The sequence below is a fragment of the Chelonia mydas genome, chromosome 3 (assembly GCF_015237465.2).
Source record: "Chelonia mydas isolate rCheMyd1 chromosome 3, rCheMyd1.pri.v2, whole genome shotgun sequence".
Classification (NCBI taxonomy): domain Eukaryota; kingdom Metazoa; phylum Chordata; order Testudines; family Cheloniidae; genus Chelonia; species Chelonia mydas.
In genome coordinates, this window is record NC_057851.1 from 128789188 (window position 1) to 128803156 (window position 13969).

General features: G+C 40.7%; 1 protein-coding gene across 2 annotated transcripts in view; it reads right to left on the bottom strand.

The window, feature by feature from the left end:
• Positions 1-13969, bottom strand: part of PCNX2 (pecanex 2) — a 222877-nt gene that overhangs the window by 151824 nt on the left and 57084 nt on the right. For both annotated transcript variants that reach the window (XM_043543302.1, XM_043543301.1), the window contains exons 13-15: positions 12225-12396; positions 4570-4680; positions 3446-3537 (exon numbers count right to left, since the gene is read on the bottom strand). In XM_043543302.1, the coding sequence (XP_043399237.1) occupies positions 3446-3537; positions 4570-4680; positions 12225-12396 (375 nt within the window). The remainder of the gene's footprint in view (positions 1-3445; positions 3538-4569; positions 4681-12224; positions 12397-13969) is intronic.

Below are 13969 nucleotides of genomic sequence, written 5' to 3' on the forward strand. Positions count from 1 at the left end.
TCCTTAGCCATATAACATAGCACATATAAGATAAATACTCCCCAACTATCTGTGTCATTCATTTGTTGCATCTTGTTCCACATGAAGTTCTGGGGCACACACGGTCTTCTTTGTAACTGGTATGCACAGTACCTAGCACAATGGGGCCCTGATCCTCAGTGCGGTTTCCTAGGCATTACCTTAATATACATAAATAGTAGCTTTGAAACCTGACAAGTTTGGAATTCATAATTTGCGTCTTTGAGATTACCACATGCTTAATAATATCACTTTCCCCCATTCATTGGAAACTACACCTTAGTGAACCAGACTCTATGGTGCCTGAGCTGCAGTCTCTAGTGTACAATTGTGATGGGCTGTACCAGGCCCTTTGAGGCTCCCTGCTCAAGGCCTCACGGACCTACCACACCACATCCCAGAAAAGGAGACGTGAAGGTGGGTCCTCCTGGCCTGCCTAGAAAGGCTGCAGGGAAGCAGCTCATCAGAGTGCAGCAGGCCCAGTTAAAAGGAGCTGCAGGTTCTGAGCAGATCAGTTGCTGGCTGGGACCAGAAGGGTGAGGAGGACTTGAAAGACTGTGAAACTCTCCAGGCGGGAAGGCCTCAGAGAGACCCTGCTCAAGCAGGGAACAGCCAGAGAACTTCAGCCCTGAGGTAAGGGGCTACATGGGAAGTGGCCCTGGGAATAGCAGCAGCAACTACAGTATTACAGGAAGCAGCACAGGCTGCTATTTATAGTGTCCCTGGGTCGGGACCCGGAGTAGTGGCATGCCTGGTCCCCCCACTGCCCACTGGCAGAGTGGCCAAAGCCCTGAGAAGGGGACAAGATTCATTTAGAAGCCCAAATGAAGGGCAGGACTTGAAGAGTGTCCAGGAAGCACTGCTCAATAACAGGGGCACTGCTGGGGCACTGCTCTATAACAGGGCATGGGCAGGCTTAAAGCTAGCCCAGAAGGGGCTGAGAACTGAGCCCAGAGACAGGGCTGCAGACATTACCAAGGACACAGCGACAAGCCCTGTTTGTTCATTCACGTGTTTGACTGTGTGACTTAGCCAGAGGGATGAGCCACTAAGACCCACCTGATCTGAGGCAACAGCCGACAGGAGGCACCTTGAAAAGAGAGAGTGCAGGTTTGCACCCAGATCATAGGAGGCGCCCACAAGAGATGAGTGTGCACTGTTACGCCAATGATTTCAGTATGACTCAAGAATCAAGTCCACTACCTGTCAAAAAATACTACTTTGTTTCTGACACAGACATAAGCACGCATTTCACAATGGTCACTGTTTAGGACCACATTTTGCTGCGCTCCCTTAAGTTGAATTAGTACCCTTCCTCCACAAATAGTCTCACTGAAATCAGTGGGGTTACTCACAGTGTCAGGTACTACTCATGAATAAGAGTGGAAGAATCATTCCCTTACAATAGTCTAGGTAACTGCCTAAAGAGACAAAACGATTTAGGTTAGACTTGGGAACAAGGGAGGTTTATGCCAGTGCTCCTTTCATGTTGTATAAAGGAAAGATGCATGAGACTTTTAAAACCCTAGTGGACTCAGGTTATGAGCCAAAGCAAGTGGAATTATCTCTATATGCTTTAAATTATCCTGCTTATAAATATCTTCAGGAGAACAGTACAATAAAAATTCAAATTAGGTATAATTTTTCTGTGTGAAGAGAAAGTCTGCACTTAACATGGGTAATTTACAGCAGATATCTTGTAAATCTCTCACAGCACTCTCCATCTTCAGGGTAGCATTATCAGCATATTTCTAAGCAGTTTGAAGTCTAACCCATGGGCAAGATTGCTCATCTGCAAAGCCACCTGCATGTTGTAATTTAAACTAATATGCTGAAAAAGAAAGAGTTGTATAAAAACGAAAATATTTTCAAAGGCTTTTCCTTTATGTTATTTACAAAAACTATTTTTAAACACTCCACCTCACAGCCTCCCTAACTCTCCCCTACCCTCCTGATCCTTCCTTTTCCATCTTCATAAGAGACCTGACCCTTTCCCAGACACCTACAACAACTTCCATCCTCAAAAGGGCCCCTCCACACATGATCAGTTTCCTGCTAATTGGTGCCTCAAAATCCTCTCTCTGCACATGGCTCCGACCCAACCCTCCTCCCAACTATAAAAAGTACTATAAAAAACATTAAGGAAAGAGAGTTCATTTTTACCTCACAAGATCTAGGGTGAAATCCTGAGGTCAACCAGAATTTTGCCACTGAGTTAAATGGAACCAGGATTTCACCTCCAATGTTTATTTGTTTAAATGACACACCAAAAATTACAGAGGACACGCACAATCTGATCATAAAAAAATTAAATTATACCAAGCACAAAATGACAAAAAAAATTAAAACATCTATTTTCCTCTACTTTTGCAACTTAAGCATTGCCAAATGAGAAGGACAGGGGCTGTGAAGTATTAGAGAAATTATATATATCCTATATAAATTCATTACTCTAGACCTTGTAGACCAAATTTCACTATGGGCCTATATTAACCCCGCCCCCTCCCGCCAAGAAACAGGTTTAACAATGAAAATGTAGATAGATTTTTAATTATGGTATAGTGTTAGTAGCCACCATAATTATGGGTACATTTACACCACAAAAAAAACCACCAATGGCAGAGAGTCTCAGTGTTTGGGTCAACTGACTCAGGCTCATGCAACGGGACACAAAATAGCAGTACAGACATTCCCACTTGGGCTGGAGTTCAGGCTCTGAAACCCACTGAGAGGGGCGGGTTTCAGAGCCTAGGCTCCAGCCCGAGTGGGAACATGGACACTGCTTTTTTGAGCCCTGTGAGCCTTAGTCAGATGACCCAGACTTTGAGACTCACTGCCATCAGTTTTGTTTTGGTTTTTTTGCAGTGTACATGTAGCCTAACAACGTTGTGTAGAAAATATAACAAGCTCAAAATTAGAGCAACTGTACTGCATGCTGTTGTAATTTAAAAAAGGGGGAGGGAAGTTGCTTTGTGGTGTGTGTGTGGGTGTGCGCGTAGTTTGGTTTTGTTTTGTTTTAAAGAAAGCAGAGTCTTTGTTAAGAATTTTGACCAAATTCAACATGGGCACGATCAGGAGTAACTTGCTCTGAAGTTTGGTGGGAACCGTGCCGATTTATGCCACGGCTGCTTTTGGCCCTTTGTACTGAAAACACAATGCAATAATTTCAGGTAGGATGGCCAGACTCTAGTGTTCCATGAAGTCATGGGTGATAGGTTAACATTTATGCCAGTATTTCACTTAGATATTGAAATATTACAGAGTAGCTTATACAAAGTACATTTACAAGCCATGTTTTAAGTTATTTGGGGAAATAAGAATTGATAAAATGGATGCACGACAAATTAGACCTAAAGCCACTCACTAAACTAGAGTATCTCCTGAAGCATGGTTAGTCCATTTTGCCACCGCAGTTATTTCCACTTACCTTCACTGCATTGAAGCAGAAAGCATACAGTACAATCACAACTACAAAACTTCGAGAAATACTGTATAGGGCAGATATCAATCCAGCAGCAGCTGAAATACAGACATCAAACGTTTTATTCTAGATGAAACAAGTTGCAACCAAAAGCAAAACAAAAAAGGACTTGCTCAACCAGAATTTAATTAATAGAAATCTTGTATCTCAGTGTTATTCTCTTTCTTTGTACAAAGAAAGCCTTCAATATTTTGATCAGTTAAACAAGCTCCTGAAGAGTCTAAGGGTGAAATTCAGGCCTCATTAAATCAATGGGAGTTTTGCCATTGACTTCAGTGGGACCAGGATTTCACCCTAAAGGTCCATCATTTTGTATATTTATATGCCTTGCCAAAATATTGCCGTCTATCCTTTTTTCATTTTTGAAGAGGAGGAAAGGAAGGATGCTGCTTTAAAATGCTTGAACCCTTATACTGCTGAATCCCATTGCAGCATTCCTCTGAAATAAAAAACAACGTGGGGGGGGGGGGGGGAAGGCCAGCATATTTGGTAGCACTCTCACCCGGTGAAATTCTGGCTCCATGGAAATCGGAGTAAAACTTCCCTTCATTTGGTGGGGTCAGGGTTTCACCCAACATGTTTTGCCCTCAGATCTGCTACATTATTCAAGAGTCAAGAAGTTAAGGAAAAACTACCCCAGACGCATATGGTAGTTTTAGCCATCTGATTTTTCTTTTTTCTTATTTGAGCTACAGGGGGGAAAAAACTACTAAATAGTCCCTCTCTCTTTTTGGGCTTATCCACATTGTGCTTGAAATGATGACAGAAATCACCATGCTTCTAACGTGTTTTCTCTCATATGGGAAAGGATTTAAGTTTTGCCAAGGATCATGTTAGACATTCTAAAAACATTTCTGTGGGAGTGGTTCACAGTCTAGCGCACAGTTTAAGTACTGCTGTTCTCAGAACAAATCCTTGTCCATATGCAAGAAACCATGTGTAACTGCGTGACAGCCACTAGCACTGTTTCAACTGTAGTGTGAATGGGGCCTCAAAATATGCAGTACAACCCAGCTTAATTTACAGCTGTGGGCATAAAAGATGAGCTCAGGCTACAATAAGCTACTTACCAGAACCACCAAAAAGTAACATGTCTATTTGTTCCAAGAGATATATACAGAAGGTGTTGATTTGAGGGAAAAGGCCAAGAAGAGAAATTGCAGGGAAGCAATACAAAAACACTGAAATTAAAACAAGATGTATGTTAGCACATATTTGAATGTCATAATAACTGAACATATTTGTATGAAAAACAGAGAGAAGTTGCCTCAAACTGGGATAAGCTACCTCTCTTCTTTTTCTAGTCATACCAAGCTATTCTTGGATTGTTATTGAGGAAAAGCAATGGTAAAGATGGCAAACTACCTAGAGTTATCTGGATTCCTCCATTTGATCAAAGAGATTTTTGGTCCCCCAGACCAAACATTTCAAGATCACTTGAAATTCAGTGATCACAAGGAGGATTTTGCAAAAGCCCAGCACTGAAACGAGAACGGAAATCCTCACTGTGAGGAAAGGGGGTCACTTTATAGCTAGCTTGATATTACTAGTTTGAAGTCTAAATAATTGCTCTAACTATTGTGACCCAAGAACAGCCTGGATGGGGCGGGGGAGTAATTAATAGCACAGGAAATAGAACTCACTATCAATGTGTCAGAGGGGAGTGTGTGAATGAATGGGTGTGAGTATGAGGGAAGGGGTGAGGGAGGCTGGCTGACAAGAGCAATCTTGCCATCTCACTCCCTCTTTGATGCTTCCTGGAGTAATCCTAAAACATGTTAATCTTATCCTGTGTCAGGGAGTAGCCAAAATCACTCCAAGATCCCTTTCTTGAGTGCTAATAGCTAATTAACACCCCATCACTTTGTATGTACAGTTGAAATTGTTTTCCAATATACATTATTTAGTATTTATCAATGTTGAATTTCATCTGCCATTTTGTTGCCCAGTCACACAGTGTTGTGAGATCCCTTTGTAACTCTTTGCAGTCTACTTTGGACTTTATTATCTTCAGTAACTTTGGATCATCTGCAAACTTTGCCACCTCACTCTTTACCCCTTTTTCCAGATCATTTATGTATATGTTGAACAGCTTTGATCCCAGTGCAGATCCCTGGGGGACACTGCTGTCTGCCTTTCTCTATTCTGAAAACTGACCATTTATTCCTGCCCTTTGTTCCCTGTCTTTTAATCAATTACAGATCCATGAAATGACATTTCCTCTTATCCCATCATTGCTTAGTTTGCTTAAGAGCCTTTGGTGAGAGACCTTGTCAAAGGCTTCCTGAAAGTCCAAGTACACTGAATCCAACGGATCACCCATGTCCACATGTTTGTGACCCCCTCAAAGAATTCTAATAGATTGGTGAGACATGATTTCCCCTTTACAAAGCCTTGTTGACTCTTCCCCAACAAATCATGTTCCTCTATGTCCGGTAATTCTGTTCTTCACTATAGTTTCAACCAATTTGCCTGGTACTGAAGTTAGGCTTACGGGTCTGCAGTTGCTAGGATCACCTCTGGAGCCTTTTTAAAAAATTGGCATCACATTACCTATCCTCCAGTCATCTGGTACACAAACTGATTTAAGTGATAGGTTACATCCCACAATTAGTAGTTCTGCAATTTCACATTTGAGTTCCTTCAGAACTCTTGGGTGAACACCATCTGTTCCTGGTGACTTATTACTCTTTTATTTATCAGTTTGTTCCAAAATCTCTTCTATTGAAATCTCAATTTGGGACAGTGCCTCAGATTGGTCACCTAAAAAGAATGGCTCAGATGTAGAAATCTCCCTCACATCTTCTGCAGTGAAGATAGATGCAAAGAATTCATTTAGTTTCTCCACAATGGCCTTATCTTCCTTGAGTGCTCCTTTATCACCTTGATCATCCAGTGGCCCCACTGATTGTTTCCTGCTTCTGATGTACTTTTAAAAAAATGCTCTTAGTTTTTGCTTCTTTTGCTAATTGCTCTTCAAATTCTTTTTCAGCCTAATTACACTTTTACAACTTGACTTGCCAGAATTTATGTTCTTTTCTATTTTCCTCAGTAGGATTTGACTTCCAATTTTTAAAGGATGCCTTTATGCCTCTAGTCACTTGTTTTACTCTGTTTAGCCATGGTGGCATTTTTTGGTCCTTACTATTCTTTATAATTTGGGGTATCTGTAATGTACGCCTCTATTGTGGTGTTTTTGAAAAAGTTTCCATGTAACTTGCAGGCATTTTATTCTTGTGCCTGTTCCTTTTAATTTCTATTTAACTAGTTTCCTCATTTTTGTGTAGTTCCCCTTTCCGAAATTAAATGCTAGTGTTTTTGGGGGGGGGGGTTGGTATTTCCCCCCTCAATGGATGTTAAATTTAATTATATTATGGTCACTACTACCTAATGGTTCAGCTATATTCACCTCTTGTACCATATCTTATGCTCCACTTAGGACTAAATCAGGAATTGCCTTTCCACTTGTGGGTTCCAGAATTAGCCGCTCCAAGAAGCAGTCATTAATGGTGTCCCAGAAACTATATTTCTGCAACCTGTCCTGAAGTGACATATACCCAGTCAATATGGGGATAGCTGAAATCCACCCTTATTATTGAGTTGTCTATTTGTATAGCGTCTCTCATCTCCCAGAGCATTTCATAGTCACCATCCTGGTCAGGTTGTTGGTAGCATACTCCTACTGCTATGCTCCTATTATTCAAGTATGGAATTTCTATCCATAGAGATTCTAGGGTACCGTTTGATTCACTTAAGATTTTCACTATATTCCACTTTATGCTTTCTTTCACATATAGTGCCACTCCTCCACCAACACAAGCTATTCTGTCATTCCGAAATATTTTGTATGAAAGAGGGAGGGAGGTGGACAGGAATTACAAACTCATATTGGCATTTGGAACCTATAAAAAAATAGAAGCCAGCTGCCTTAAGCACCTCACCCTCTTCTTGTTTTCTAGCTGTGAAAGCAGGTAATTGTTGTAAAAAGAAAAGGAGTACTTGTGGCACCTTAGAGACTAACCAATTTATTTGAGCATAAGCTTTCGTGAGCTACAGCTCACTTCATCAGATGCATTCAGTGGAAAATACAGTGAGGAGATTTATATTCACACAGAACATGAAAAAATGGGTGTTATCATACACACTGTAAGGAGCATGATCACTTAAGATGAGCTATTACCAGCAGGAGAGCTGGCGGGGGGGGAGAAAACCTTTTGTAGTGATAATCAAGGTGGGCCATTTCCAGCAGTTAACAAGAACGTCTGGGGGGGGAATAAACATGGGGAAATAGTTTTACTTTGTGTAATGACTCAACCACTCCCAGTCTCTATTCAAGCTTGAGTTAACTGTATCCAGTTTGCAAATTAATTCCAATTCAGCAGTCTCTCATTGGAGTCTGTTTTTGAAGTCTTTTTGTTGTAATATTGCGACTTTTAGGTCTGTAATTGAGTGACCAGAGAGACTGAAGTGTTCTCCGACAGGTTTATGAATGTTATAATTCTTGACATCTGATTTGTGTCCATTTATTCTTTTATGTAGAGACTGTCCAGTTTGACCAATGTACATGGCAGAGGAACACTGCTAGCACATGATGGCATATCTCACATTGGTGGATGTGCAGGTGAACGAGCCTCTGATAGTGTGGCTGATGTGATTAGGCCCTACGATGGTGTCCCCTGAATAAATATGTGGACACAGTTGGCAACGAGCTTTGTTGCAAGGATAGGTTCCTGGGTTAGTGGTTCTGTTGTGTGGTGTGTGGTTGCTGGTTTAGTGGCACCTGAGGCATCATTTCTGGCTCTTCCGCACCCATAGTCTGACCAAAATTTCTCATTTCTTTTATATCATGGTTTAAGGGCTAAGACTTGCCTGAGTGAGAATGCAGGGCATTGACTTAACCCCTGCAGTCCCGTCCACCATTTTCTTCCTTTATAATGCAATCCTCCCTCTGTACAGCAACAGCTACGTTGTAATATTTCCTCATGGTCAAAGAGTTGGACAAACCTCTTGTTGTTCACCAAACATAACGTTATCATATCAAGCTTCTGGATTCTTCAAGTTGGTAAACTTTGTATCCTTCTCAAGAGGTAGCAAATCCATTCTTTCACCACATGAAGAATTGTGAATGTAGATTCAAATGTAGATCTTGTGTGTCGTTATATATTGTGCTGCCAGACTGCCGGAGCTGTCTGGACTTAAACAGTTCCTTTACATGGTGAAGATATTCAAGTATTTCTGTTTTCAGTATTCTAGATTGTGCTAATAATATGGGGTGAAATCCTAGCCCTACTGAAGACAATGGAAGTTTTGCCATTAACATTAATGGAGCTAGGATTTCACCCATGGTGTAGAGCAGGGGTTCCCAAACTTGTTCCGCCGCTTGTGCAGGGAAAGCTCCTGGCAGGCTGGGCCGGTTTGTTTACCTGCCGCATCCGCAGGTTCAGCCGATCATGGCTCCCAGTGGCCACAGTTCGCTGCTCCAGGGCAATGGGAGCTGCTGGAAGCGGTGCGGGCCAAGGGACATACTGGCCGCCGCTTCCAGCAGCTCCCATTGGCCTGGAGCCGCGAACCGCAGCCCCTGGGAGCCACAATCGGCCAAACCTGTGGACATGGCAGGTAAACAAATCGGCCCAGCCCGCCAGGGGCTTTCCCTGCACAAGCGGCGGAACAAGTTTGGGAACCACTGGTGTAGAGATCTCTCTTTATAGGTACAGCATGAAGTGAAAAATAAGGCATAGTATAATAAATTACAAGCAAAGTATATTATATTTAAGTGTTTTGGAGTTGTATATTGAGAAATCAATGAATTTTTGTTTGAAGGGTCATAGAATATAAAACTAACGTTTTCCAGAAGTTCTGTGTTATTTCTGGTAACTATGAAACAATATATATATATATTAATAAAATTAACCAAAATTGTTGCACTTGCAAGTCTAAGAAATTGGTCATTGTGAAGCTGCACAGTGAATTACAGTAAAAGGTTTATTACTAGATTGTGAAACAAACTCAATTCAGTTGAAACTTGTTAGATGCATAACATTATTACATATAAAATTTGTTTTAAACTGGTCTGTGCCTTAGCAGGCAATTCATTTAGGAGATGATCAATGATAAATCAATGCGAGTTTTGCTCTTGACTTTAATGGTTGTAGGATCACGCCTTTAAATCAGTGCCTTAATTGGATCCAGTCTTGAATTCCTTATTTCAGTTGACCTCATTGGGAGATTAACGTAAGTAAGAAGTGCAGAACTGAGCCTATTTCAGCCAATAAATGCTGAAAGCGTGTTTGTTGATGTAAGTGGTTAAGTACTTAATATGTGAGATCAGCAAATCACTTGCCATACATCATCGAACAGCAGACATCAGATGATGGCAAACTTTGGTGACTACTGCCCTGTGCTGGATTTGAACCAGTAACATAGGGTCCATGTCTCATTAGCAAGCCCCTGAACTACCAATCACCCCAATAAAGATTTATTTGCCATTCAGTATTGAACCTAATCGATCTGAATTGAGAACCATGGAAGCTACTAGGTGCTGCGCACTTGATAAAATCCAGCAGCTTAATTTAGGTACCTAAATGGGAGTTGAGTACTTCTGAAATCTGACCCAGGCAGCGGGTGCTGAGCACTACCGACAGAAAATCTGGCCCTTGATTTTCCCCAGTACCAGATATATCTGTGGGCCATTACCGCTGCTGCTGCTTTGCAGGGCATCTTCTCAGCATGGGTAAGATACATTTGAATGTTGTATTGAAGTACCGGAAAAAGATTCTATAAAAACTTCTTGTTTTAGAAGTGAAAAAGGAAATGGCAAAGTACAAAAATAAATTGCCACCACCCACTTACCTGGGGTTATCTGTTAAGGCATACTGCAAACAAACAGTACTACCTTGGGCCTAGGAATTTGTGACAGATTTATTAGGAATTGGGGAATATTTTGGGAAAAGAGGAGCCTATACAGGAAGGATGGGCTCCACCTAAACCAAAACAGAATCAGATTGCTGGCACGTAAAATTAAAAAGGTCAGAGAGGAGTTTTTAAACTAAGGGCTGGTGGAAAGCCAACAGGTGCAGAGGAGCACGTAATTCAGACAGAGAAATCCCATAGAGAGGGGGATCTATTAACCAGGATTCTCAATATCCTAGTAAAGAGAATTTGATAAAGTACAGGTAGGAACTGAAGAGAAACAGTCAAATGAAAAAGACTTCCATTCAGTTACATCACATGAAGGCAGACAACTAAAAAGTGACAAATTTTAAAAGTGTTTGTATACAAATGCTAGAAGTTTAAATATAGAGATGTGCGAACATAAGTGCCTGGTATTAAATGAGGATATTGATATAACAGGCATCACAGAAACAACGACGTGGAATGACGACAATGAATGGGACACTGTAGCACCAAGAATTACCTGCTTTCACAGCTAGAAAACAAAAAGAGGGTGAGATGCTTAAGGCAGCTGACTTCTATTTTTTATAGGTTCCAAATGCCAATATGAGTTTGTAATCCCTCTCCATCTCCCTCCCTCTTTTCCAGTCTGCTACAAGACTCTGCTCTGTGACGTCTCTAAGGTCAGCCAAAATTAGAACATTTATAAGCTCACTCATTCTATAGTCGTTGCTATAGTTTTTCCATTTATCTTATCCCTGGAGTCATTTAGGATTCTTGATGAATTATTTATCAGCGTTTTTACTGTTCACTTTTGACAGGCAGATAAAATAAGACGTAAGAAGAAACTGTAATGAGAGCAAACAAAACTAATGAAAATAAGTGATGCAGGTCTTCGTTTGTCCCCAGTCTGTGGTGAGGGGAAATGGGAGCCAATAAGTATACGTACAATGCCATAAGTCCATCCTACAAATAGCATAAGCAAACTTTAGCTGCAGCTACACACAGGTATAGCAATCACAGATGGAAAAGTCCTATTAGGTCATCTAGTCCATGCCACAAGCTTGCTCCCTCCAATACTTTATTTTCTCTTGTTTTAAATGTCTTAAACAACTGAGCTTCCACCACTTCCTTTGGGAGACTGTTCTACAGCCAGCCCATCTCAGTGTCAGGACGTTTTCCCAATATTAAGTCTAAGGGTTTTTTTTTTCCAGTTTCATCCCATTTCTCCTCACTACCTTAATTTACACCACTCTCATTGTTTATATCCTTCATTATACAGGTAACTGTTATAATGTTTTCCCCTTCATCTTTGTTTACACACACAGCTCTTTGACTTATGATGAAAATTTAAATCTATATTTGTTGCTCTTGTCTTAACCATCATCAGGTTGCAAATATTTTACAGTAACTAGGTGCCCAGACACAGTGCAGTATAGCAGGTGTGACGTCCCCAGAACAGCAGAGAGGGGGGAAGGTTGCTGATCTGTGATGTGATGCCTGTGTGTACATGACCACCGTACAAAGCAAAAATGCATTTCACAGATGATGTCTTTTTCTAATATCATCAGTGATTGTTAGTTTTCTACGGAGAATACAAATATAATCCTTACTGTTTTAAGAACTGATTTTAGGGTGAGGGATGGATGCCCAGTGCCACCATATCTGCATGCTGACTTCTTCTAAGTTTTTCTACAGGTTTAACCTTTAGATGAATAACGGGGCAAAATACATTTCTCCATAACATTCATTTGATTGTCAACATCGGAAAAACACAGGCTCCACAGCTAATGGTCAACTCATTTTTACATTCACAGGCAAAGTATCAACTCACCTATTATATGGTCTCTGGCTGATTGGAGAGATTCAGGAGAAAAGAGCTTCAAGCCATATACTGTGTAAATCGAAGGATTTTTGTCTTTAGATCCAGCATCTAGCAACAAAATAAGGCCACACAAGATACAAAAATATACTGGTCTGCTGTACATTATGATTTGATTGTGTCCCTGGAAAAGACAAGCAAACAAAATATTTCTTAATGTTGCACTTCATCTTTCTATTTATATGCATGACAGTGTCTAGGCACTCATAAAACTGACAGGGGGCAGAGACCAGGCAGTAAGTATTTTCTATACCATATTCCTGCTCTTCTTCTTGTCTTAGTTCCATCCATATAGGGTCAGTTTTTGAGTCCTTCTCCATTCCACTCTGTCTTGAAGCTGTTCCTCAGAAACTCCACTAGTCAATTCCTCTTGTTTGACATCCATTCATCTAGTTTTGGAAATTCCAACCCTTCTCTTTCCCTCCACTTCTAATTTTAACATCCTGTTTCCTATATATTCTTCCAATCTTCTTTTCACATGCCTAAACCATCTAAGCCTGGATTCCCTCAGCTTTTCTGTAATCAATACCACCTTCACACTTCCCCTAATTTGTTTGTTCTACTAATATAATGCTACAAGTGATTTTATACACTTCTGAGTAGATTTTCAAAGGCACAAATGGCAATTACAGAGCAAGGTGCCTATCTGCCATTTGCGTCTTTGAAAATCTGCTCTTTCAGACCTTTTTAAAATAATAATAAAAATTGTATCAGTCATTACCATACTCTGAGAAAAATCTAGATCTAGCTGAATCTTGCTCTTTAATAGCAAACTTTACATTTAAATTTTTCCTTTCAAATGTAAAGCTAATATTAATCAATATCTGCTTCATGTACCCTGACCTTTATGTCCAGCATTTATTAAATTAATGATAAAATTACAGTTTTTAATTTATATTATAATTTGCATTATATTAAGACGAGGTAGTTATTGCTGCCAAAAACATAGAAAAGGAGCTTTGTGGCTCTCACAGGTATAAAGCTTCAACAGGTATAAAGCTTCAACCTTTCTCCTTTAGAAAATTGTGTGTGTGATGTGTCTTATTGTAGATTACAAGTGAAATGAGTTTAAAGGTCTTGATTTAAATACCACTGGTAGATTCCTCGTCATTATACAAAATTAATACACGGTTTGTCAGAACAAGCAGTTCAGGCTCAGAGAACACCTTCCAGCTCACCCTCTCCAATTCAGAAAGGGTGGGGATGGTACAAGGGAAGATTAACCCTTAGAAAAGATATGCTTGAGTTCAAATATGGTTCTCTTTCACCCCTGCTGGAGTGGTTACTACTTCTCCTCTGCCTCTCTTTCGCTCTCTATTGCCACAACTACAGCTGGTTCCCTACTTTAATGTTGTTTTGGCACTGCACCAGGAATCCTAGTACTGCTGCCCCTGCTGGGCCATATTTCTACATTGGAGCAGACAGGAAGGGACTCCAACCACTTCCAGACTTTCTGGGGTAGATCCAGAAAAGGGACTTAGATTCAGCATTGTAATGCCTTACTTTTAGTCACCCTGCCACCTAATAAAGTCTACAGCCTTAATTTAGGTTCCCAAATTCCCTATACAATGCATGGGGAGAGTTAGGTGTCTAAGAATGGGATCAACAAAAAACTGACACAGTGAGCGGGGAGCTGACTAAGCTAACCAATGGGAGATGCCCCGAAAGGAATGGAACTTAGGTCCCACCAGGACCGT